Below are 27,192 nucleotides of genomic sequence, written 5' to 3'. Positions count from 1 at the left end.
ATTGGAAAAAGACCTACTTGAATGCCGCAGATACCTCGTCGATCGCACGTGAAGAAATTAATCGTCGTATCCAAAAAAAAATTTCTTCGAAATGCGTAGATATGCGTAAATGCGTCGCACAAAATTCAGAAGAAACTTTGCCTCGAAACGCGCAATTCAAATATTTCTTCCGTCACGGTTGGCAATGGCGGCTGGAGGTCATCGTTCCCTCGGGCGGATCCGCCGAATGGCGGCCGAGTCGAGTCGAGCGCCGCCAAACGTCACCGAGCGCGACCGAAGACGCCCGAGCGCGGCCGGAGACGCCCGAGCGCGGCCGAAGGCGCCCGAGCGCGACCGAAGGCGCCCGAGCGCGGCCGAAGGCGCCCGAGCGCGACCGAGGGCGCCCGAGGGCGCGCGGGGCTACTGGTAGGGACGAGCCGAGGTGACACGACGGCGAGAGACGCGTTACAGCCAGCGACGTGGAGTGATCGCGGCCCGTCCCCGTGTCCGTTTCGATGGTTTTACGTTCCGTTGCGGCACCCGGCGCGCCACCATCGTACATCCCGGATATCGTGCTCGACCAGCGTAGTGTATTTCGGCGGTGGTGTTCTCCAGAACGCGGTGCGGAAACGCGAGGCAGCGACTGACACATCGCGTTCCCTCGAGCGCGTCCAGTCGCGAGTGAGTGAGGAAAGGGGAAAGGAAGATCGCCATCCGCAGGGGGAGAAGGAGACAGAGAGAGAGAGAGAGAGGGGCAGAGGGAGGAGAAGAAACGGCGATACGGGAGGATAACGAAAGAGACAGGGCCACTGACGTGTGCGGGCGTGTATCGAGAGATACAGACGCAACACGACACACGCACATACACACATATACACGCGGCATCTCCTGGCACATCTCGGGATAAATAACGCGGCAGCGTAACCTCGCGCCGCCGGCAACGTTCATTCATTCAAGAATGCGTTAATTACGCGTGGCCGACGATTGAAACGTGCGTGTCGCTTGGTTCGGTACGCTTGTGACGTGCGATACACTCGCCTTTTTTTTTTTTTTTTTTTTTTTTTTAATTATTTTCCGGAGACAGTGAAACGACGCGCCGAGTCGGAGGTTAACGGCGGGTCCAAGATGCTCAAGTTCATCAGGGGGAAGGGCCAGCAGCCCACGGCCGAGCGGCAGAAGCTACAGAAGGATCTCTTCGCTTTCAGAAAGGTAAGGAAGAGAGAGAGAGAGAGGGGGGGAGAAAGGAAGAGACATTCGCAGCCGTGAAAAGATCTTCGCCCACACCCGGGTGTGCGAATGGGCGCGGGATGAATACCGATGGCGATGTTGCCAGATCGGGTTGATCGAAGTCATTTGGATTGGTCATTCAAGATAGATTTTTCAATGAATCACACACTTAAGATTTAAATAGATAAGATTTGATAGGAACGTTTTGTAGAGATTGCTCAAATATCCTGTAGCCGACAACCTGAAAACAATGGGATGGAAACATGCGTCTGAAATATTATCATATGTATAATGAAAATTTTCTCAATTTATTTCTTCAATTCTTTTAATCATTTAAATAAGGTATTAAAATTCTTGATTTCTCTCATATTTTTAATGATTTTATAAAATGTTTACAGGTTTTATACATGTTATATATATATTAATAATTTATGATATATTCACATCACATGGCTTATGAAAATTTTATTTTCCTATTAAATAAAAGATTATAAATTTAGCAAATCAGAAAAATATATGGATGATATTTAAATGATTTATTAATGAAATTATAAAATATTTATTAATGAATATTTTCTTTTATACATATTATACATATAATTTATGATATATTCACATCACATGGCTTAGGACAATTTTATTTCTCTATTAAATAAACAAATTAAAATTAGCAAATCAGAAAAATATATAGATGATATTTAAATGATTTATTAATGAAATTATACAAGATTTATTAATTATAAAATATTTATTAATGAATATTTTCTTTTGAAAATGAGAACTTGTATAATTCTTAAATTATAATTAGTTTATCCAATCTAGATATGCATGTAATTCCATTAGAATTATTATTAAATTTTACAATATTAATTTGACGTAAGTAAAAACTAAAGGAAGATAGTAAAAGTTGCAAAAAGAAAATAAGCATTAAAATATTTGTGTTAGTAAACACTGATCTATTTTCTAAATTTTTTTTTAAGACAAGATTAGAAATAATCTTCTATATTGCCATTATAATAAAGACAATCATTGAACAAGAGATTCTAAATACTTTTTGAAATATGAAAATTTTCGTGAAACCAAACTGAAGTTTTAAGTCAAAAATTCCTGAGTAAAAAAATTACAAAAATTCAAAAAATCACAAAAATTTACAAGAAAGGAAGAAGAAGAATATTTTCATTCAACAATTATAAAGTCCATGATATGCGAAAAATTTTGCATTTCTGGCAACGAGTAGCTGACAGAAACAGCGATGATTCTCCGCTCACAGACAGGTTTGAGAGATTCGTTTCGTCGGGAATATCGGGTTACCGTCTGTACCAATGGCATCTTTTTATCATTTATCTATATTCTTTCTCTCTATATATCTACTCGTTACTCGCGAGATTTATTTATTCGTACGCAACAATTTTGATAGCGTATTAATTTGCAAGAGACACTTACGCATTCATTTTTGCGATTGATTTATAACTCTCTAATAAAATTTTACTCGAAACATCTTTGTGAATTTTCCAACACAAGTTTGCGAGAGAGAGAGAGAGAGAGGGAAGGAGAGCAGAAGAGAGAAAAAGAAAGAGAGAGTCCATTATTACACACATTATCATAATTTTGTCACATCAGTAATTATTTTATTATAATTGATTCGAAAATCGTATAAATACGTATGAAATATGCTACAAATATAGGCTGTAAAAAGGCGGTCATAGTTTTTAAAAGAAAAGAATTTTTTTTTTTTAGTAAAGATATATAGACGATCACAAATTTATCATAATTAAATCTAATCTTTCAAATTCATAATTTATCATAATTCATCAATATATATTTAGCAACATATATTCGATATTTCAATAATTTTTTAAAAACTAATATATTATTATTTTTTATATATATCTTACCTTTATTTGCAAAAAATTGATTTTAGAGACAAGTAACGTTATGTATATATAAGTCAATTTTCTGGTAATTCTGAGATATTCTACATTATTGTACTGTGTAATGGGTTTATTTCGTGTCATTATTATATTACTACTCAAAGAAGTCCGCAATCGTTGTCGTAGCAACAGATTGCGGATCTAATCTAATTGAAATCTATTCATCAAATGTACACTACACATTTATTTGTATCGCGTAATATGAGACACATGTAATATCAATATTTTTGTTTTTATCTTTTTTCTTGTTGAAAATAAAATATATGTCGTACATAAAAAATGTACATAAAATACCTCTTATCTTTTTCGCGAAGCAAAATATTAATTTAATAAATTATTAATATACTATATTTTTTATTATTCAGGCGTCACATAATTTTATTTCGTAATGCAATAAATTTATCTATGCAATATTATCTACAATTATCTCTACATTTCATCTATAATTATTTATGCATGTCATTTTTTACTTTAATGCACATGCATTCCGTTATTTGTATAGGCTTGCCGAAAATCGAAAGCAGAGAAAAAATTGAAAATATGGCTCGTTTCTCATACCGTCGATTATCTTGTCGAGATAAACGTACGAACGATAAGTGAATTTTTGTGAAACGTCAGTCGGCATGCAAGAGTATACGTATATATTTTACTTATAAAACGGCCAATGACGTGTAAAAGTATTTGCACTTAGCAGGCCTTGCACCGGTTCGTTAATTCGAGATATTTATTCGTGAATGTCGTTCGATTCCGCTCGACCGTAGATATTTGTGCATCGATCGTAAATGTTCAGTTAAGGTTACTTTAAGAACCGACGATGATCTCTCTCTCTCTCTCTCTCTCTGGAGGAGAGAGATGTGTACGAAAATATATTTGCTTACTTATGAAACGTTATGAATTTCATACAGCGAGAAAAAAATTTGAAAAGTGTATCGAAGAAAGTCAGAATTAATTTAAATTGTTCGAAAATTAATTTCTTACAATTATAACTGCTACAAGAAAATAATTTCGTCATCCTCTTTTTTTCTTAATTTAAAAATAAAGAAAATAATGTGGATACATTTTACATATATGCTTTATTTTATATATTTTTTATTGTACTTATATATATATATATATGTGTGTGTGTGTGTGTGTATTATAATTTATATATGTATATGCCTTTATTCTCTCTTTAATTAACAATTTATATAACTATATGCACAAAGAGTTTAAATCATTGATAAAACGAAATATTCGAAATTTGACCAATTTTGTGACGAAATTTTAAATAATAAATTCTACTTCAGTACTTTTTACGTATATTTCCATTGCTAATAGCTGAGTATTTTGCAATCATTTTTCTTCTCTATAATTACAACAATTCTATTAAGAAATGTGGTCACGTTTTGAACCATTAAAAAAATTTCCACTGACAAGGTCGACTTTATATTCGAAACTGTTAAAAGATCTTCCTTCATTAGCAGAATAATGTATCTAAAACACTTGTGTTTTACGCTTATGTCATTTTTAATCATATAATATTAATAAAAAGTAAATAGTATATTTTATTCCTAAAAATAAAATTGACACAACATAAAAATAATTCCAATTATGAAATAATTTCAAGAATCAAATTTTTTTTTAAATTTTAGAAATTTTTCATGTTGTCATTATAACAAAAATAATCATTGAATAACAGATTTTTAATATTTTGTACAATATAAGAATTTTAATGAAATCAGGTTAAAGTTTTTTTAAATAAAAAATTTTGCTGCTTCATATTACATCAATCTTTAAATCGAAATCTATCCTCGAGAAATCGTTAACATCGTTATTAAAATTATTTTAACGAAAAACATAAAATTTCAGCAATATGATTAATAAAATTCTGGGCTCGGAACGAATTAGTTTCCATTTTGCATGTATATCGGATAAAATATTTTAGAAACAACAAAAGAATGGCCATTAGTCGACGTTAGGTAACAATGAAACAGATAGCATTCAGCTGACAAATACATAAGCTCAAGTATTGTGCAATCATTGGTTTCTGTTGAACGTGGCATTTTTTTCTATACTTTATTAATCGAATATTTGGCAAGATACACGTCATTTTATTAGGTATATTTTGTTAAGTGTACGAAAATCCGCGTGATATAAATTTCTGTTGATGTGCAATCTTGCAGGAAACGTCAAATCCTCTTATCAATCCTACAAATGACTAAGAACAGCTTTTCGAGCGAATTACACGAAATCAACAAGCCAATATTTCTTCTCAGAAAAAGAGAAAAGCGTTATGATTATAAAATTATCAATATCATACACAAGTCCCAATCATACACAATATTTAAAATTTAATTTTATTAATGTGAACAATAATGTCAACGTTTAATAATATCAATAAATACGTTAGACGATTATATTATTTATTGATTATAAAAATTAGAAATAGTGCAATTCTTTTTCAAACTATTGTGCGTGTCCACAATATATAATATATTGATGAAAAATAAATTAATTAAAATTTTTTTTAATAACAAGAATTAATAAAAAATTATTAAATTATTAAATTATATTAAATATATTTATTTTAAATATATTATGTTAAATATATTAAATTATTTATATAATAGATGAAATTTTTAGAAAATAAAATTGTTTTATTTCGCAGAATTAAATTAAATTACCGATGCCACTTATAAAAAGTGCATAGACCCTTTAATATTAATCCCTTTAATATATTGTGAAATGAATGGAAAAAGAAAATGCGTCGATATCTCTACCATAGTATTTCCACCGTACTTCGAAGCGTCTCCCTGATGTGGTGACGCCGCAATGTATTATCGTGAAACCCTATAGCGATTTAATTCCCCGTGCTGTGGATTCTCGAAGAACTTCTACGAAGTACGTGAAGAGAAAATGTGCGAGTGGAAATTCAGGTAGTAATAACGTGATCGTGATAAAGGTAAAAACAGTGTAACACAGCTTGGCACTCGCCATTGTTAGTTTTTTTTTTTCGCGATATAATCGTGAAAAATATTGTGAATATCATGCAAGTTACCCTGATAAAATATCACTTTCCAGAAAATTTTATTTCCTTATTCACTTCCTTGTCTTATCGTATCTTTAAACCTTAATGCGCCAAATTTTGATGCGTTTGACATATTGATTATAATTTAATATATTTATCTTTTTTGAAAATATTAATAAAGATAATCAGATATATTGGAGAGTCTTCTTTATTTCCATTAATAAAAAATCATTTTCTAATCTTTTAGCTTCAGTAATTATTTATCTATTGTATAATAATTATTTATCTTTATTAAATCTTTATTTAATAAAGATAAATAATTATTATATAATTGTAGAAATTATTTTGTAATTTGAAAAGATTAAATATATTTATTATAATATATTGTTATTTAATTTTATCATTGTAGTAAAAAAAGAAACAGTCCAAAGTATTATTATGAATTGGTTTTATGTATCAATCAGCCATGTTAAACAAGTTAATGTGATACAATTCTTGGAATATTCAATATCTCTTACGTTGAATTTCTCGATAACTTGATGCCGAACAAGAATCTTCAATATCGCACAGATAAGCGAGGATTATATCGATGCATTACGTGCAAACAAAATATGATAAGATCCTTGGACCTTCCTTTTTTTTGTGTTTACTTGGATGCGTTTATCGCATCGAGAATCGATAGTTCACTTGTCATATATGTTTATCGAAGTATGATAATATCTTATTGATCTGATTCAAAATAAATAATATTTTTTTAAGTACAAATCTCGCTTTTTTTTCCTCTGATTAGCAGAAAGTATAATATACTATAAGAAAAAATATTGGGATAATTTTTTTCAGTTGTTGAAATTTGACATAAGTGCATTCTAGTCTTTCCAACGATAAATAATATTTTTTAATTCTCGTTTTTTTTCTCTGACTAGCATAAAATATAAGGGAAGGAATTGGGGTATTTTTTTGTCAGCTATTGAAATTTGACATAAGTGCATTCTAGTCTTTCCAACGATGAGAATTTGACGGTTCGACGGTCCTGCGAAATAAACACAGTTCAATCACCTTGATTTTTGTTTGGACGATTTGTTCTTGGTATGTAAATGACGCGAATAGCTCGGAAATAGCGATGCAAATAGTGCCCATTCATTGATTTACGCTCGTGCTATTTGAGGAGAGAAAAAGAAGAGAGAAACTGGCGTAGAAAGTGTGCAGGTAAAAAGAAGAGATCTTCTATCTCTTCTTTTCTCGGAGAAGTATTCGCCAACAGTATTTGCGAACGTGATGATCGAGAATCCTATCCTCATTCTACACCCTGAAATTCGTAAACAACTTGTCAATATGTCGCGACCGGTACAAAGTCGTCCTTGCATTTCCACTTTAAGATGCGAGAGAAATCTCTTAATTATTTTTATTTAAACCATTTATTATTATTCTTTTTATTACCGAAGAAATTCTTAAAAATGCATTTATTATTACGAGACTTAAATTTGAGTTAACTTTCTCAGCAGTACTTTAAAAAATATAATAGGATACTCCTAAAAATCTTAAAAATCTGATATTCTCAGGGATTTTGTTCCATCTAAAAAAATCAGGGGATTCTCATGGAATTTTATTTTATGAAATTTTTTAAAAAAATTGATAGTTTTGATAATTTTATTTTTATATAAACATTTATGTTAATTTTAATAGCTTTAATTTTGAAATTCTGAAGAAAACTGTTTTAATAGTTGTAGTAGTGTTTTTAATAGTTTAAGAACTTGAGAGAAATCTCTAGTCTTTTACAATATTAAAAACTTGTACAATATTTTATTGATTTTATTTTTTTATCAATATCTCTTGCATTAGTTTTATATCCTTGGTATTATTTTTTATTAAAAATCTAAATATAAATATTTTAATTTTTTAATTTTTAAATTTTTTAATTTTTAAGTTTAAAATATTAAAATATATTTTATTTATATGAAAAATCACACACAATAACCTTATATTTAAAAAAATTGTATTTGTATATATAAATATTGTACTTTAATCTTGGAACTTTGAACAAAAATAGTTGGAAAAATTATGGAATCTTCATAGAATTTATTGACAAGATAATTTGAATATACATCCTGTATTAACTCTTTAACTACGGTCTATTTGCAATTATTTATTTTATTAACTACTTAATAAAATAAAATAAATAATCGGTATAGACTCGAGATAACACAATGTTAACAGAACCAATGAAATTGTCAATAAGTGACACATCACAGCATATCTTAAAATCTATATCTTATTGACGACAACTGTAGTTAAAGGGTTAAACTGTCGCAAAGTGAATTCTTTGATTATAGTTATTTTCAAATATTTTATTGAATAAATTATCGAAATATTTAACATATTTTTCTCAAAATATGTTTTCTAATGTATTCTTTTTTTAATGTTTGCGTGTTTTATTGTGGGTTTAATTTGAAAGAAACGGGAACAGAGGAAGGAGAGACACGCGTCTCTTTATTGTATCTCAGACGAGCAACTAATAGTGTCTCGTCTTAACTCTTGTTAAGATGTATTTCTCGTAAGAATTGTGCCTATAGAACAACTTGCAGGTAGTGACACCTTTTCTTATGGAAATGGTTCTTGAGCCAAGGTCTCTGAGCTCACCGGTTTTTTTAATTGCGATGTAGTGAAGGTTTTAGGTCGATATAAGTATCGAAAACAGAATTTTCAACGAAATTGTCGCCTTTGAAAACTGAACATTTGCCAAGAATCTGTCTTGGATCAGACAGAAACTCTATCGTTTATGTACATTTTTCACATTTACGAGACGGGTTATAAAGGTTGCAATGTCATTTATAAAATAAATTTGAACTTAAAGATGATAAATTTTTACAGCGATTTTATCTGAATAAAATCCCTTATATGTTGAAAAAAATATTTTTTTTCTGTGGATTGTTCGTACATTTTAATAAATTATGTTTTGTCTACGAAACTATTCTTTTTCTTATTTTGAGAATTTGTAAAAAATTAAAATTATTTGATCAAAGTGATATATCATCGCGAATAAAATAGAATGCAATAGCCTCCAAAATGCTATTTGCATTCATCTTTTTTCCTTGATTTTAATGTGTGTGTTAATACTTTTCTTTTAATCAATAAATGTCTTTTTTGCATAATATTATTTTTTAATTGCAGATTTCTCTCTTAAAAAAAGAATATTGAAAGTAAATATAGCAAATATTATCTACAACTTTTTTTTAATATTTAATACAAATCTTATAATCATTATTAAATGTGTGAATAAATTATATCTTAAATGAAATAAAATATAATAAAAATTAATAAAAATATATATATTTTTTTATTACGTGATTCTGAAAAAGTAAAATTTACATATACTTAATAATAAGATTTGTTATTTGCATTTTAAAAATTGATTTATGGGAAATTTTTTATCTTACGCAATTGAATTGTCTTCATTTATGACTATTAGTTGTGCTTAATACTTAGTTAATATTTAATTAATATTCCGAACAACTTCTTTTATCCAGGAGAAATTTCTTACATCAATGCAATGTAATTTTTTTATTATAATTAATCATTCATTTTATGACAATTAATTCATTTTAATCATTTTTTTATTATAATTAATCATTTATTTTACGATAATTAATTATTCCAAGTAAAATTACTATATTTCAAGTAATTAAGGACTTGAAAAAAAAGGTTCAAAAATTCAAAAAAGAAATGGCCGAGAAGAATCTGAAATCATTAAGTTTTAAAATAGCGAGAAATCCACATGATACACTTTGTGTATTTCTATAGACCTTGGCTTCGGCGAAAACGTATTAAGAATTTACGGCTTCAAGACCATTTGTATATCTCGCGAGAATCGGGATATATAATTGGCCGTGGGAAGAGACGAAAATAAATGAATCCACATGATTTTACCGGCACATCGCGTAATAACAATATTTCATCGGTACCGTTCGAGTGGAGCTTTATTAACCGTTGCCTTCTTTTCGAAGGCACATTTACCACATATGCTGACGTACGCACACGATAAGCCACACTCGATTAACGGGCACTGTCAAAATCTGACTCATCGCGAGAGAGCCATGCCAACTAATTTTGCCACGAACTTTCGCTCAAATCAATTCCAGTACCGTTATCCTAGTCGGCTCACGATCCTTAATGCCGTTTGTAATTACATCCTGAGGATTAAAAAGTAGATAGAGAGATACTTGAACATATTATTCGTTTAAACATATTATACTTGGAATTTTGAAAGACGCAGAATTCCCAAGAATTCCGATAATAATGAGCATTTAATTAAAAATCGAATATGAAAATGACTTTAAAATCAATACTCAGAATATGTATTCCTAGGAAAAACCTCGAAAACTTGGAATTCTCAGGAATTTTTGTTCTACTTTGAAAAAGCAGAGAATTCTTATAAAATTTTATTGAGCTTCAGGAATTTTTTTAAGAAATTGATAGTTTTGATAATTTTGTTTTTATGTAAACATTAATCTTAACAACTTTAATTTTGAAATTCTGAAGACTATATTTTTAATAGCGTAAAAACTTAGAAATCTATTCTTTTGCAATATTTAAATTTTAAAATCTTATATATAATTTTTTTTTTGTCAAAATCTATTAATTTTATTTTTTGTATTATTTTACAAATATTGTAATTTTATAAATATTTAAAAAATATTGTTCTTAAAAAATTGTATTTAAATAACAACCTGTATATACACATTCTTTTATATTTAAATAATACTTTTTGTTGTATGTGCACAATACTTTCTGATAATTTATAATATTTCTAGGATTTAGATAATATTGCCCAAATTTTATGACTATTTAGCCCTCATTTAGGCATCAGATGTTAGTACCTTAAAGTCTACTTTATTTAATATTTTTTTTGTTTAAAATATATTAAAATAAATTTTACTTATGTTAAAAAATCCTGCACAATAAATTTATTTTAAAATTGTATCTAAGAATACTTTAATTCTACCTGGAATTTTGAACAAAAATATTTGGAAAATCATGAAATCCTCATAGAGTTTATTTACAAGATTTAAATATACAGTCTGATACTCATACACTGATACAAGCGATTATTTATTTTTTAAATTTGGTTGAAGTATATATGTTTATATTGAAATATATATATAATATGTTTTTTTACACATTTTTTCTAATGCTTTCAATGCTTAAATCTGCTATAATCTTTTTAATATTCAATATATTAATATAATTTTAATTAAGCTTTTTTTAATTGAATCTAAATATGAGAGTATTGCACCAAAAATTGTCGAATGACGAAATAGTTTTGATCTCAATTGCTGTGAGAAATTTAAATCATTAAGGCAAACAAGTTAAAATAAATTAGAAATTTATTTACGATGTTAGGAAATTGATCGAAATCAACCATGGTTGATATATGGTCTTGTTTGTTCCAGACGGTGCAGCATGGTTTTCCGAACAAGCCAACCGCTCTCGCCTGGGATCCGAGTCTGCGGGTGATGATCATCGGCACGGCATCCGGCGCCATCAAAGTGTATCCTTTTGCTTTTCTTGCTCCTTGCCTTCGCGTCTACCCTCGCTTCCTTCGTACTTTGTTTCGTATATATATTATAATCTGATCTGGAGGAAGGGGGCGACTACGCTATAGCTCGATGAAGGTTTGTATTAAAATCTATTTTAAAATCCTTCATTTCTCAAAAAGAAGAAACACAAAAAGTTTTAAATGTGCAAATATATAGGGTGTTTCTTAATAAATTCGAAAAATTTTAGATGATTCTTTATCGAAAATTAAGGGGGGTTTTTCATATAAACATATACTCCTACATCCCTCTCTGAGGAGTTACACTCCTCCAAAAATGGGGATAAAAATTAGGTTTTTATTATAATTTTGTTTTTGTTTCAATTTCCCCAACATTTACTCTAATTTTATTTTTATTTTAAAATTTAACTTCTCGTAATTCGAAACCTATGCTATTTAGCATCGTGCACGATAACGTATTTTATTTATTTTTTTTTTAACTACTGATTTTATGAAAAAAATAAAAGGGATAAAAAAGTTTCTAAATAAATCAAACTTTTTAATACATATTTTTAGATGATCATATTCCGACCCATTAAAAAGTTCTAATAAAAAATTGAATAGGGGTTGCTAGTTTCATCCCCTTATAACAATACGGGAGGCTGAAAAAAATATTAATAAATAACCTTTTTACTAGTAGAAAATATCCACCTAATTTAATTTCTTTAACTTGTTGCAAATTTGAGAAAAAAATAAAAACTTAATTTTTACCCCCATTTTTGGAGGAGTGTAACTCCACAGGGAGAGATGTAGAAGTATATGTTTATATGAAAAACTCCCTTCAATTTTCGACAAAGAATCATCTCCTAAATTTTTCGCACTTATTAAGAAACATCCTGTATATTATATCGATATAAAAAATTATCCTGATGTCAAAAAAATCGTTCAACTTTTGATATATTTTTTATGACTCTTTTTATCATCACGGTAGGAAAACGTAATGAGAGTGATTGCTTAACAAAGACTCTATAAATCAATTGTGATTTATTTTATAAACTCGCACTCTGGTACGTGGCATTATTTCAATGTAATTGTTCTTAATTGAAGAGGAAGGATTCGATATAAGTACAATCTTTCTAACTTTTTAAACAAAATTTTTGAAAGAGGGTCAATCTAAATCTACATTTCTCAATTTTAACTTTGTCAAATTCCTGCAAAATATTGAATTAAATTACTGTCGCATTGAATTATTCAATTAAGAATGAACGCATTTGCATAATGCAAGATTCGAAATATCGATTATTTTCAAAGATATCTGTTTACTGTACCATTTGATTGAAATGTTCATGTCATTCATTTGCGAAGGATTGCTGACCAGTTTTATTTTACATATTTTGCTTATTTTAAGAAAACAATATTTGACCAGTTTTATTTTACATATTTTGCTTATTTTAGGAAAACAATATTTCATAATTGTTTTAACAAAGTCATCAATCGTACAATTGACGAAAGATTGAAGCTTCGGTTGACAAAATTAAGAAAAAGGTCAGCATGAATTGTGTTTTGTAACACTTTGGAGCTCTTGTTTCCCGACCTTGTACGTATTGTTGCCACTTACCTAATCCATACAGAGATTATCGACAAAAAGCCCATTTGCAATATTAACCGGAAATTATCGTCGAGCCACATCATAGTTTAAATTTGCATCTTTCCGATATATGTAAATATAAATATGAGAGTAAATATCCAAAGGTAAATATAGGTCGTTTATCTGAAAACCTATCAAATAACAATCTTTTTCAGGATCTTAGAGAGGGAAGTATCCGAGTATTTTCGTAAATAATCTCGCGCTAAATTTAGATTAGTTTCTAGTTTTTCTCGATTGAGTATTTTTTTTTTTTTTTCATTATTCAGATAGGAAATTATATTTTAACAAAATTTTTAAAATAAAAGCAAATATATATTTATTTATAATATATAATATGTGTGAATAATTTATGAGCTCTTTCTTTTGTGCAATAATAATTTTTCTTTCGATAATTTAGTGTAGGATATAAATTTTTATTTTTAGAAAAATATAATTTGTTGTAAGATTTATGTGTGTATTGATATAACACTATGAAAAATATAAACTGTAATAATTTAATAATTATATAAAAATATAATTATTATTATATAAAAATTAATAATTATATAAAAATATAAACTGTAATAATTAATAATTTAATAAAAAGCTAATTTAGTAAAAACGAATTATTCGAAGAATATGCGGTTTGAAAATTATTTGATTGGTTCAGAGGAAGAGAGAGAGAAAAATTTACACGTTTGTCTGATTTTGTGAATATTTAAGCGGAATGTTAGATGTATCGAAGTGTAATCGACACGTCAGCGAACCTCGGCATTTAACGTCTGTTTAATATTGTGCACGCACAGTCGGCAGATGCTTCCAAGGACTATGTAATCGCCAGATAATCGTTATTATTTCGCAATAGATATACGTATACACGATTATCTCTCTGCATGGCACACCTCACGTCGAGGAAACCTTCGGGTACGCACGACTGCGATACGCGATATCGCGTTTTAATCCAACATACAAACGCACACGTTATACTTGAACCTAATCGCGAGCCCCTTAGACCTTTTCCGTAGCTTGGACTAGCTCGAACGACGATACTTTATCTATTTCCCGTTTTTAGACACGTCGATTTTCTTTCGGATCAGCAGTCAAACGCTATGTAACTAAAATGAACTATGAAATGGACTACAATGTATTTTAAAAAATGTAGACTAAAATGTATTGAAAAAAGACTAGCGTGAAATTGTTTTAATTCGAATAAAGCGTCTTAGTTAGAGTAAAAATGGGCAAGTTTTATTTGTAAGTTATATCACCGCGACCGCAGAAAATATTGATCAAAAGTAAAAAGTAGGTGACGTCTTGGTGTAACATAAGTAAAATGCTGCGCGATGTTAAATTCAGCAACGAAAATTTTCTTATTTGATTAAAAAATACACTTTAAAAAATTAGAATTAGAAAAATGATTTAATTAATAATTTAATTAATAATATTTTATTAGAAATATAAATTTATTGTATTCATTCTAATTTTAATCGTATTTTTTAATTTGAATATAAATATGTGTGTGGAAAAAAATTATATGAAAATATAAGTGGACGGTATTATGCAAAAAATTAATTAATTTGCTAATGAAGACTTATGAGTGAGCTTGTAATGAAAGGATTTAATGAACGAAAGAATAGTCTAATTATGTTTTTTGTTTAAAAACTATTAAGAAACTTAATTTCCTCTCAATTAAAAAAAATCCTCTTTATTTTCTTTAAAAAACAAATATAATTGTTATCGGAGGGAAGGAGGGATTAAACTCTTCAAGAAAATTTGATTTTAAAGATGGAGAAATAAAACTCAAATAAATTTTCTTTCAAAGTTATTTAAAATAATTTGCAAATGTCTTATCATTATCAATCTGATAATGTAATGTTTTATCGCATTCGTTGCAAAATTTGCAAAGTATACACTTACGTGTATTCAGCAACTACATATTTCTTCAAATATAACATTAACTGTGTCAGCACATAATTAATCATAAATTAATCATCCCTAAAGTTCAAAGTTCAAGTTTCGTCGTGTTTTCTGCGTCAGCATTTTACGTCATGTTTATGTAATGTTATATAATCTTTTGTTTTTTAATTTCCTTAAACTTTCAACCAACCAACTTAGTTTTGGAAGACCAGGTGTAGAATTTTACGGACAACATTCTGTCGAAAGTGGTGAGAATGCCGTCACGAAGATCATCCCACTACCAAAAGAGGTGAGATAATTAATGTATGATTGCATTATTATTCCAAACTTTAGAGTACTCGTAATAAATATTTATTCTGTAGTAAGTTATGCATGCACGGTGGTTTTTTTGTCACAAATTCCATAAGAGAGAAACATAATTATGAAATTTAGTATCCAAAATGTGTGTGATGTGATGCATGATTTTTGATTTTATCTGAAAAGAATTGATAGTACAAAATTTCAAAATTATTATATATATTTTATATTTAAGATACATTGATTATATCTATCTTATAATTTAATGTCTTTAAAAACAGATTCTAATTAATTTTTGAAATTTTTATATCGCAATAAACGTGTGTTATTCTTTCATTTATCTCGAATAATAAATAATTTAAATGACTCGATTCGAAAAGTATTAATTATTATTAAAGACAACAGAATCGTGTATGTTAATTAGTTTTCTCCAATCTACTTATTTATATTTATAATTCTATTTATACAATTTTGTTTTTACACTTATACATTTATTTTATATGCCCGTATGTGTCATCCAATTTACACAGAAAAGATAAAAGTGCTAGTTTTCGATAAATTCTCTAAGATTACACGCATCACACTAATAGTATAATGTGACACCGTGCTTCGCTTATACAGCAACCGCGTCTGATTGCATAATGACACCGTACAATGTGCCTGTGCACGCATGTATGGATAAGTAATACACGGGTGCAACGACATTACGACGCATCAAAATTAATGCTACGACGTAAAATGCATGGGGCAATATATGAGAGAAAAAAAAAATTGTGTATACATGCATCCCCAGATACTAATTATTTTTTTATCCATATACAAATATTTGTCTGCAAACTTGTAAATGATGCTGACGTGACGACAAATAATGGACAGAGTTACTAAACACACACTAGAGTAGATTTATGTATAATTATACATAATTTTTCTTACAGGAGATATTGATAACAATCTTGGGTGATTTAATTCTAGCAAGATAAATTTAAATAGAAAACTCATAAAACTAATTGTGTTTTAATTGTAATTTTAGTGCTACAAATATACGTATTTATATATATCTTTTTTTAGTAACTATAAAAAATAATAATAATAATAAAATTATTTGAATACATTTCTAGTGAAAAATATAGGTAAAGATTTTGGTTTAAAACCTGCTATAAAAATTAATTATATTGCACAAAACATATATGAATATTGCAAGCAATCATTAAAAAATTTTTGTTGCTCTATAAATTTTTAAAATTTGTCCAAAATTGACAATATATTTTTATTAGAAACATATGCATCATTCTTCATATTATATATTTAAACCAGGTATGGTCTATTAATTGAATTGCGTCTATATGATTGCACAATGATACGAAGCACGATCCGTTATCTCGATAAGCAGTTTCAAACAAATCTTGAGACCGATAAGATAGGGGAGCCTGCTCTATAATAAAGATCTACCATTAGTTTCCATTAAATTTTAAACTTATTGTCTCTCCCTTTCTGTTTGTAATTGCAATTTTCTTTTTGAATTAAAGTTTTACATATGTAATAGTCTTCATATATAGAATAATTTTTCTCAAAAACTTTTAAACATAAAAAATAGATAATCTTTAAAAACAAGAAATAATCTCCAATCCAAAAAAATGTATTTGTTTCAGAAAAATCTGTTAGATTATAACACTTCATAGAGTCCTCGATAAGAGCAAAGCATGTAAAACAATATTTATCGAAAAACTGAAAAATAATATTCATTTCCTAAAACTTAATTATGGCAGATATTTATAAATCAAAATCTTTTTTCGTAAATTTATTATTTTGTTAATCTTAACTTGACATTCAAATTATTTGCCTTAAAAAACAACTTAATTTGTCACATATGATAGATAGTTTAATGTTAAACATAATAGAAAAATCTATTTTCTTCGAGTTACTTAACTTTTGATCATAATTATACTAAAATCTAGAAACCGAATAAATTTGATCAATCTCGCATTTTTCTTGAATTTTTATTTTATGCATTACAAACAATACTTTTTGATTAAAAAGAATAATTCGTAAGAAATTGAGAAACTGCGCAAATATTTATTTCATGTAATAATAATGATAAGGGGGAGATCACAGATTAACAGCTATTAAAATTTACAAGTGTTATTATTTTTATTATTACACATGTGCACTGACTTTCTAAAACGATATGAAAACTGTTATTAAAACTTTCTCTCGAATAAAATATTAAACAAAAAAATATATAATAAAAATGATACATAGAGAGAATTGAAAACATTTCTATATAAGAAAAGATATTTATTTATTCCAGGAAATCTCACCTCAATAATCTTGCTCTTGACATTGTTTTCACTCATGTTTACACACGCTATTATATTGATAATATTTTGTAAAATATAAAAATTTTTTTTTTTAAATAATATTTTCTAATCGATTTGGTATATATTGCAGGGTCGCCTCGTGTCTTTGTGCGATGATAATTCGCTACATTTATGGGAAATCAATGAATGTTCCATAGTGGAAACAAAGTCATTGTCGTTGGAGGGTAAACTGAAGAAGATCTCCGCAATATGCCTCGAATCCTGCGGGAAACATCTTTTATTGGGAACAGAGGGGGGTAACATCTATTTGCTAAACTATGAAACTTTCACCATGCCGGACAATATTATTTATCAAGATGTCGTGATGCAAAAGTAAGTGTTAAAAAGTGATGTATCTATCATTTTGATATTTGACCTGAATTATTTTATTTCAATATTTCAGAATTAAACATGCCAACACATATAATTTTTGTCTAGCATCATAAAATTTATTATCGTATAATTTTATTTAAGATGAAGATGATCAAAGTGAACGAAAATTGAAAATTGAAAATGCTTCACTTTGATTATCTTCATTAAAAGTGACTTTAAAACTCTAAAAGAAATTAAAATTATATTAATCAAAGAGAAAATGTATTAAAATTATTTTTATATGTGTACATGTATTTACTTAATTTATTAAAATAATATTAATACATTTTTTATTAACATTTTTTAGATTCTTCTGAGTTTTGAAGTTATTTTTAGTATATATTCATTGAAGTATAAATTATGTAAAACAAAAAAAAGTTACTCTATATAAAAATCATTAAGTTATTTTTATTACGTAGCGTTCCGGAAGACTACAAGAAAAATCCAGGGGCAGTTGAAGCCATAGCCGAGCAACCAGGACATCCGGACAATATTTTAATCGGTTACAATCGAGGTTTGATGGTGCTATGGAACAAAGCCACTCCAGGAGCCCAACAGGTAAGCGTTGTCATATGTTTTTATACAGGATTACACTTTGGCAAATGCAACATTCACACGCTTACATGCTTCCCTCAATAAACACACTTCAATGGGTCAATGTTTAATCCTGCTAACCCGTTCGTTTCCGATATACATTTGATTCAAGAGTTCAAGTGGATATTTATATTAATGTGATTATTTTTGTTTTAATATGATATCACTTGGATATAAATTTATCTTCATATTTTATAAATACATATATATATTTCAAAGTGAAAAATTAACGAGTTCATAAAATTTAAAAATATTAGAAAAAATGTAAAGATTTAGGCTACAATTAAATCTTTGTTTTTAAACTTTACATTTTTAATGTATTCTTTTCTTGAATATGTTTCATGTAAGAAAGATCTTAGAAATTTTATACAAGAAAAATCTTATTCTTTTAATTTTTAACAAAAATGAAAAGTAGGAATATATTAAGTTTTAATTTAAGAACTTTTTTATCTTACTTAAAACCAAAAAGATTTTTATTGCCTTTTGAGAGACGAAAATTGATTAACGTGGAATCGAATGGGGAACAGCAGAGTTAAGAACGGATTGTGATATGGTATCGCTCGTTCTGATTGTCGTTTGTGTCTTTGGTGGTCTTTGGTGGAACGTGTACGCGCAGCTGATGGGTTTGTTTTCGCGTGCGCAGACATTCGTCTCCACGCAGCAGCTGGAATCGGTCCATTGGATCTCCGAAAATCGCTTTGTCTCGTCGCACAACGACGGTTCATATGCATTCTGGAGCCCGGGCAGCGACGTGATGCCGGAACCCACGACACTTTACGGCCCGTTCCCGTGCAAAGCCGTCACCAAGATCTTCGTATATCCTACCGCTGAGTAAGTCAAAGTTTAACGATTAAATAATAAATCTCTCTCATCTCTTCGCACTGATTGAAATTTTGCATTTTTCCATAGACACGGCGACCTCTTCCTATTCTCCGGTGGTATGCAACGTGCCAGTTACGGAGACCGACACACAATCACTGTCATGACCAAGGATAAACACTTAGTTTTCGATTTCACGTCCAAAATCATCGACTTTTTCACCGTTTTCCCCGAGGGAGAAGACGGAGGAAATAATGAAAACCCTGTTGATCCAGAAGCGCTCATAGTGCTAGCCGAGGAAGAAGTGGTAGCCATCGATTTGACGAATCCCGAGTGGAAGATGATGCCTTTGCCTTATTTAGTATCTCTTCATGCGAGTGCGGTGAGTATTTATTATAAGAGAAGAAACTTACAGAAGAGAAACAGAAATTACGCTTTGATAGGATATTTAAAGGTACGAACAACTTTTATACATCGTAGGTGACCTGTTCCCAACACGTGCCCAATGTACCCGAAGAACTTTGGGAGGCAATCATAGCTGCAGGTAAAGCACAAACGGAGCATCTCTACTCGGACAAGACGTGGCCCATCAACGGCGGAAATTTCCTCTGTCCCATAAATCTCAACAAGTCTAAGGGCAGAGAGCTATTGCTTACCGGGCACGAGGACGGTACTGTGAGATTTTGGAACGCGTCCGACGTTTCTCTGACTCCACTGTACAAATACAATTCGTCGATTTTGTTCACCGGCGAGCACCTGGACGTTCTCGAGCAGCCGCCGGAAGATGACGAGGACGAGTGGCCGCCGTTCAAGAAGGTGGGAATCTTCGATCCGTACTCTGACGATCCGCGACTCGCCGTGAAGAAGGTTCTTCTTTGTCCGTTATCCTCGACCTTGGTGGTTGCCGGCACAGCCGGTCACATTATCGCCGCCACCATCTCCTCGGAGCCGGTCAACAAGGAAATAAAAGCCGTTACAATGAACATCGTCAACGATCGTGACGGATTCGTGTGGAAAGGTCACGATCATCTGCCGCCGAGAACGACGAGTATATCGTTCGCGGTCGGATTTCAACCACAGAATCTTCTCCAGTTGTATCCACCAGCCGCCGTCACGGCATTAGCGTTGCACAGCGAATGGGGTTTGCTCGCCGCTGGTACTGCACACGGGCTCGCGGTCTTCGATTATACTAGAACAAAGCCCGTCAGTGTCAAGTGTACGCTTAATCCAAACGGTACGTAAAGTATTAAAGTAATACGAAGCTATATTTTTGTCTTTTCTTGATTTTTTCTGGAATATCAATACTGGGAATAAATATTACTAATCTTAATATTTTTACAGATCTCTCTGGTGCAGGTGACACTCCTATTTCTCGGCGAAAGTCATTTAAAAAGTCTCTTAGGGAGTCTTTCAGAAGATTGAGAAAAGGACGTTCGCAACGTCGAACGAACGCTAATAGTCCCACACGAAATACAGTTGTAGATAAGAAGAAAGAAAGGTAAGGCTCAATCATTAACTCAGAATACGCAGAGAAAGCAATATGTAACTGTTAAAATTTAGCACCAGTGTTGCTTCTTCACCGAGCGGAGATTTATCGCCGGCGGTGGAATTAAAGCCAGTAGAGAGACAAGTGGAAGCGAGACCTGTTGACGATGCTCTAGGCTCTATGGTTCGATGCCTGTATTTTGCCAGAAGTTACATTATTAGCTGTTAGTATCTCCTTTGAAAAATATAAAGTCAATAACATTGATACAAAAATAACTCGATGGATTTGTTCGCACAGTGCAAAATACAACACCTACACTTTGGGCGGGTACTAACAACGGCACAGTTTACGTCTTCACGTTGGCTATACCAGCTGGTGCGAGAAGAACGGAAGAGGACGTCAACTGTACACTTGGTAAGGAGATACAATTGAAGCATCGTGCGCCTGTAATCGCGATCACGATCCTTGACGGATCCAGCGTGCCATTACCGGAATCCTACGAGGCGGAGAAGAACATGGTGCCTGCGCCCGATATGACTTCCCCACATAGAGTTGTAATCGCCAGCGAGGAACAGTTCAAGATCTTCAATCTTCCGTCCCTGAAGCCGCACTGCAAATACAAGTTGACCGCCCACGAAGGATCTAGAGTGCGAAAGACAGGTTTCGCCAAGTTCTCGTGTCCTGTCGAGCCAGAGGGAATTCACGAAGAAACTTGCTTACTCTGCTTGACGAATCTTGGTGATTGTCTAGTGCTGAGTATTCCGGAACTGAAGAGACAATTAAACGCCGCTGCGATTAAGAGGGAGGACATTAAGTGAGTGACTTTATTATTTATTGTGTTTTAATTAACACACATGGTTTGTATAAATAACGTGTATTTTTTTATCTTTCAGCGGTATTTCTTCCTTAATATTTACGAAAGCCGGAGAAGCGTTGTATCTTCATTCGAGTTCGGAACTCCAACGAATTTCACTGTCAGCTGGGAAAGTAACGAAGGCGCATTGCGTGCTCAATTTACCACCGCGCGCTAGGTCGTTGACAGAAAGGACAGAAAACACTAACGAAGTCGCGCAGGAACAAGGTGTCGTCGAGGGAGCGCCTGAAACCGAAGGAGAGACGCAAGAGAGTCAACCATCGAACCGAGTCATCACGGAAAATGGCATAGTGGGTGCCAGTGAGTATGCCGAGTCTAACCCCTGTACATCCTTTATAAATAATCGAAAGAAACAATTTATATACAATATTTTTATACACACCGCAATAGAATACATCTCACCAGCTTTTGTGTAAACGCAATTGCTAAGATGTGTAACCCTGCTTGGTACACTTTGTATAACCATCCGCATATATTTGTTTGTCCATGTTTTAAGCCTAATCATAATTGAATTTGCTATTTGTGTTAATTAACAAAATATTAGGGAATGTCGTTATTTGTGTAATAGTGCCATTTAGTGTCGATGTGAACGCATGTCTTTTAGCTGGGGAAGAAGAATCTCCGAAGGAACCATCGCTGCGACAGGCCACGAGTAGTATAGACGTAAATGGAGAAGACGATCGTCAGGATTTAAGTTCTATCGGAGACATTACAATCGACAGTGTTAAAGATCATTTACTGTAAGTTCAGTTGATATCTTCCGATAGTTTATTTATCATTTGCTTATATGTGCGATAAAATATATTTTCTTTCTAATGAGTTTGATAGATTGCAAATTTTATATTACTTTATATATTAATTTGTACTTTTAAACATATTGCATGGCTTGATAGTTTCGTTCACCGCTGTATTAATTAATGCGTGTCCGACGTACTTGCCACTTTTGGCAGTAACAGTTCACTTTTCAGAAACGCAACGTCTTCCGAAGACCTTCACAATCGTTTGGCAGGGCTTAAGATGGAGGTCACTTCACGAACTTCCGAGGTATCTACGCAGAATCAATCATTAGTGGTGAAAACCACCACTGTGGTTACTCAAACTACAAATAGCACGACTGCCAATGGCGAAGTCGAGACGAATCAAGCCAATGAAACGCAGCACGTTAACAGTAAGTGAAATTGCAATCGATGTAGACATGATCATATTTTGATTATCTGATGATTGATTAGACTGTATTGAAGACTCGTATTGAGAAAGGTTTTCAGTACACTTGTATAATAGCTTGTTGTAAATGATTCTTTGCACAATTATTTATTATTTTTTAAATCAAAACACAAATTTTATTGATTTTCCAGATTCATTAATTCGATGGATTACGAAAATTCACACATTTACATTTGTATAGTTAATTTAATTTAATCATATTGTCTTCGTCTTCCAACGCTTTGATAATATTGTTTTTTCCACTTCTCCGTTATATTTTATTACGTTATGTTCATTATTTTTATTATTATTTTGTTTGTGGCATTGTTTTATTGCGCAGGCACTACGGTAGAACGAGAGATACGCAGCGGTATCGAGACAACCACAACACACGCTACCATCACTCTACCCCCGAACGTCGAGGTCAGCAAACGGCACTGAATATTACAATTAATTGGTGTCGGTCGTTGCCTCGATATCAATCTCTTGTTGACGCTTTAATACTTAGTGTTGTGTGGCATTAACAAATTGATCACCCGCTATTGAGTGCATCAGCTTTTAATTCGTTTGATTTTCTTCATTTATTCCCCGCTGCTATCTCTCTTTCGTTCTCTCCACTCCTTATGCAATATTCATTAACAAACTGACTAACAACACTAAAGTAGACGTAAAGTTTATAATTAATTCTTTCACGTCTTCAACATTTTTTTCTTATTATATCTTATTATAATATATGAAGAGGTAAATAAATATTTAATTATCACAGATTAGTGCTGCGGATCTGGCCAACTTGGAAGTCACTACGACTACAGTGACTACTACTACAGAAAGGTCCAAGGCACCATTAGCTAGGCCAGAGGAAGTTGGTTCGTAGGCCTGTTCCATATCCATTTCATATGCTGATCATGCATCGATTTTGCGCTCCGTTTACAGAGCCATCAGTAATTGGTAATTCTTATCCAACCAATGTGTATACAGCGGCGACTATAGATAGGATTTATATATCATAGAATTTTTTAAAAAGTCTAGATTTCTACACAGCAGTTTTAGCGTTTAATCACGCGCGTTGCGCGAGCAAGCGTTAAGTTTTAATATAAACTTTATGCATTTCTCATTGACATCCATCATTGCATTCTAATTGAAAGTATTCCAAATGAGTAACTTTTGGAAAATTGGCAAAGAATCAATGATTTTTAACGAAAATAGGCCTAAAAACTGTCTTATTTATCCTACGATGCAAGAGATAGCTAGATATTCTCGCTATGTTTTCCTTTAGATAAGAAATTTTAAGATTTTAATTATAGATTGAGAAAGTTTTTTGTGAATAAGAGATCGTAACACATCAAATTTTACAATAAACTTAGAAGACTTTTATTATAACAATTATCTATCTAATTAACTATCGTTTTATACGGCCAACTTTTAATGTTCATTAATTTAGCGATAAATCTGGTGTATGTGATCTACAATTATACTGATTCACACAATCAGTATAATCGTAGACTTTTGAACATAAAAAAATCATTATTTATCGAGAGATAGGGACGACAACATCACAAATCGTGAATTATGGCAGCCTTAAATTTACTCTTTATATGTGTTATTTTATATACTTCTAATTATTATATAAAATATCACGCGACTTAAGCTATTCACAGTATTTGAAATGTTTCGGATGTCTTGTGGATTTTTCACAAGCAGAAGCGTATAACTTGTGGTGCGACATAAAACTGCTTCGAGCAAGAAGAATATAGCTACTTAAGTAGAATTATATATATTTGACGAACAATTAAGGTGAGATTAAGCATGGCGAACTTAAGGAGAAACGTCTGTCGATGAGAACGCGTTAGAAATATATTTTTTATCGATGTTGCTTAATCGTTAAGTTTCCCCTCTCTTCGTCTTCACGAAGAGGACGTAATCAAAGTTTCGAAGAAATTCTCGAATACTCGGGAGTGCTTGACATATATACTACGATACCGATATAGTTACTTTATTGTTGCATTTATTCACAGCCTTTTTTTCTTTTTCTAGACAGAATAATCGCATGGATTAGTTTTTAGCGATGAATAATTGTTACAAAATGCGTTTCTGCCTTGCGTTACTTTACGAATTCTTACAAAGATACTATACATATCGCGTTTTTACATCGATATATTCATAGCTTGCCTCTGCAATGCGAAAAGTACCAATTATGCTAAATATCTTATAATTTTGATCTCAATAGAATTGTCATGGAAATAGTATAGTTCACGTTATATCTGGAAATTGTTCTATCTTGGAATTTTCTCTTAATGCGCCGATAATTTTACAAAATTGTACAAAAAAAAACAAACAAACACTAAGTGAATTCGAAGTGCAGAACAGACTGATGGAGGTATATTGTGATCCTCCTTATCAATTGCATGTTTACATTAACTTAATTCTCCTTTTAAAACAACCGCGATTAAAATTTTAAACGATAAATATTTCAATTTTAAACATGTATTGAGGATAATACCGATTATTACTTAATGCGATAAAGATAAGTTTTAATTTTTGTGTAGATAAGTTTTTATCTCTCTTTTAATTTCACAATTACTCTTATTTACGATTGTTTATCGATTTTATTTTATTTTATACTCTAGAACGCGCATAATGTATCGTCATATCTCGCACATTTGTGCTTTAAAAGTAACAAGGAAAAAAAAAAGAAAAAAGAAAAATATGTTAAAGTGGATTTCGATTCAATTATAACTTAGAAGCGTAACTAAGTTTTTTTTATTTTATCGAATCAACGCCGAGTTTGCCGAGATATGTACACTTATAACACTGTAAATTGTTTTTTACTTTGATAAAGTAATGTATAGTGTACACACAAAATGAAAATGATAAAACACTGCCCCTGAAACTTTTTCCTATCCAGTACTGTTAAATACCGATTGTAATATGTCTTATATACTGAATGCCTATTACGAGAAAAATATATGAATGATTATTGCTGTATTTTCTATTTCAAATTGTGCTATATATTTATTCTCCTAGATTGCCTTCTAAGCTGACTTTCCTTGACATACATTTTATATGTATTTTACAATTTATGATTTGTGTAACAGAATTTATTGTTGTATTTTTTTAAGGAGAATATTATGGATAGATAAAATTTTATTTTAGGACGATCAAAATTTTTTTCTCAAGAATTGGAATATTAAAATATGAATTTGACGAGTTTGAATATGTGTGCGAATAAAAAAAACCGTACGTTTCATGATGAATAAAATATTAGTTTTATGATTTTTATATAAAAATATACATGTGTTTAAAAAGCAACGCAATAATTAATCATCTGTCTGTGTGTGTGTGGATGTGTATATATATTTTTAAAAATGTACACTGTATTCTAGTTTTTTATATAGATGTCTATGAGAATTTTTCTACTCGAAATTAAGGCTTGCAATTGTCAAAATGTTTTTAAAAAATCTTTAAATATTTTATATAAATATAATATAAATATTATATAACATCATATATAAATATTATATAAATATAATATTATATAAATGACTACACACATACATGTGTGTATATATACAGGGTGTCAGGGCAATCTCTTCCCAAAAAAAGCTCTTGTAGCTTACCTCAAGTTTTTTTCAAAACACTATAATAAAATATTTTTTCGTCGAGTACTTCGAGTTATGAGGCTTGAAATAATTTTTTAATTTTTACATAAAACATAAAATATCTGGTAAAATATTCGTTTTTCGATTATCTTACCTTAATACTTTCATGTACAAAATAATAAGAGGAATCAATTGGTGTAAAGAAAACACATAATTGTTTCGAAAAAAATATGGAATTGTTAATTACAAATTACATTTTTTTTCTTCGAAACAATTATGTGTTTTCTTTGCACCAATTGATTCCTCTCATTATTTTGTACATAAAAGTATTAAGGTAAGATAATCAAAAAATGAATATTTTATGGTTTATGTAAAA

The 27,192-nt window shown here is 30.9% G+C and overlaps 1 protein-coding gene and 1 long non-coding RNA gene across 7 annotated transcripts in view; one reads left to right on the top strand and one right to left on the bottom strand.

Moving 5' to 3' along the window:
* LOC145967363 (uncharacterized) overlaps positions 1-1,269 on the bottom strand; it is a 39,133-nt gene extending 37,864 nt beyond the window's left edge. Inside the window, exon 1 of the long non-coding RNA XR_014437378.1 lies at positions 18-1,269. This is a non-coding gene — a long non-coding RNA (uncharacterized LOC145967363). The remainder of the gene's footprint in view (positions 1-17) is intronic.
* On the top strand, positions 428-26,209 carry L(2)gl (LLGL domain-containing protein l(2)gl). 6 transcript variants are annotated; one of them, XM_083092188.1, is made up of 16 exons: positions 428-1,188; positions 11,592-11,689; positions 15,414-15,504; positions 17,961-18,202; positions 18,661-18,799; positions 19,479-19,666; positions 19,745-20,036; positions 20,135-20,888; positions 20,996-21,152; positions 21,215-21,363; positions 21,438-21,954; positions 22,034-22,314; positions 22,619-22,754; positions 22,983-23,182; positions 23,558-23,640; positions 23,984-26,209. In XM_083092188.1, exons 1-16 carry the CDS (start codon positions 1,105-1,107, stop codon positions 24,089-24,091), a joined length of 3,519 nt encoding a protein of 1,172 aa, XP_082948314.1. In that variant the 5' UTR covers positions 428-1,104; the 3' UTR covers positions 24,092-26,209. The 6 variants fall into 6 exon arrangements, with proteins under 6 accessions (XP_082948314.1, XP_082948311.1, XP_082948310.1 ...); XM_083092185.1 differs by having other exon boundaries at positions 22,965-23,182; XM_083092184.1 differs by having other exon boundaries at positions 19,452-19,666.
* Positions 26,210-27,192: the final 983 nt, after the last annotated feature.

The sequence above is a fragment of the Camponotus vicinus genome, unplaced genomic scaffold, assembly GCF_025532165.1.
Source record: "Camponotus vicinus isolate PSW18456_S1 unplaced genomic scaffold, iyCamVici1.0 SCAF_2, whole genome shotgun sequence".
NCBI classification, from domain to species: Eukaryota; Metazoa; Arthropoda; class Insecta; order Hymenoptera; family Formicidae; genus Camponotus; species Camponotus vicinus.
Note: the sequence above shows the minus strand (reverse complement) of the source record. Positions and strands in the feature narration are given on the sequence as shown.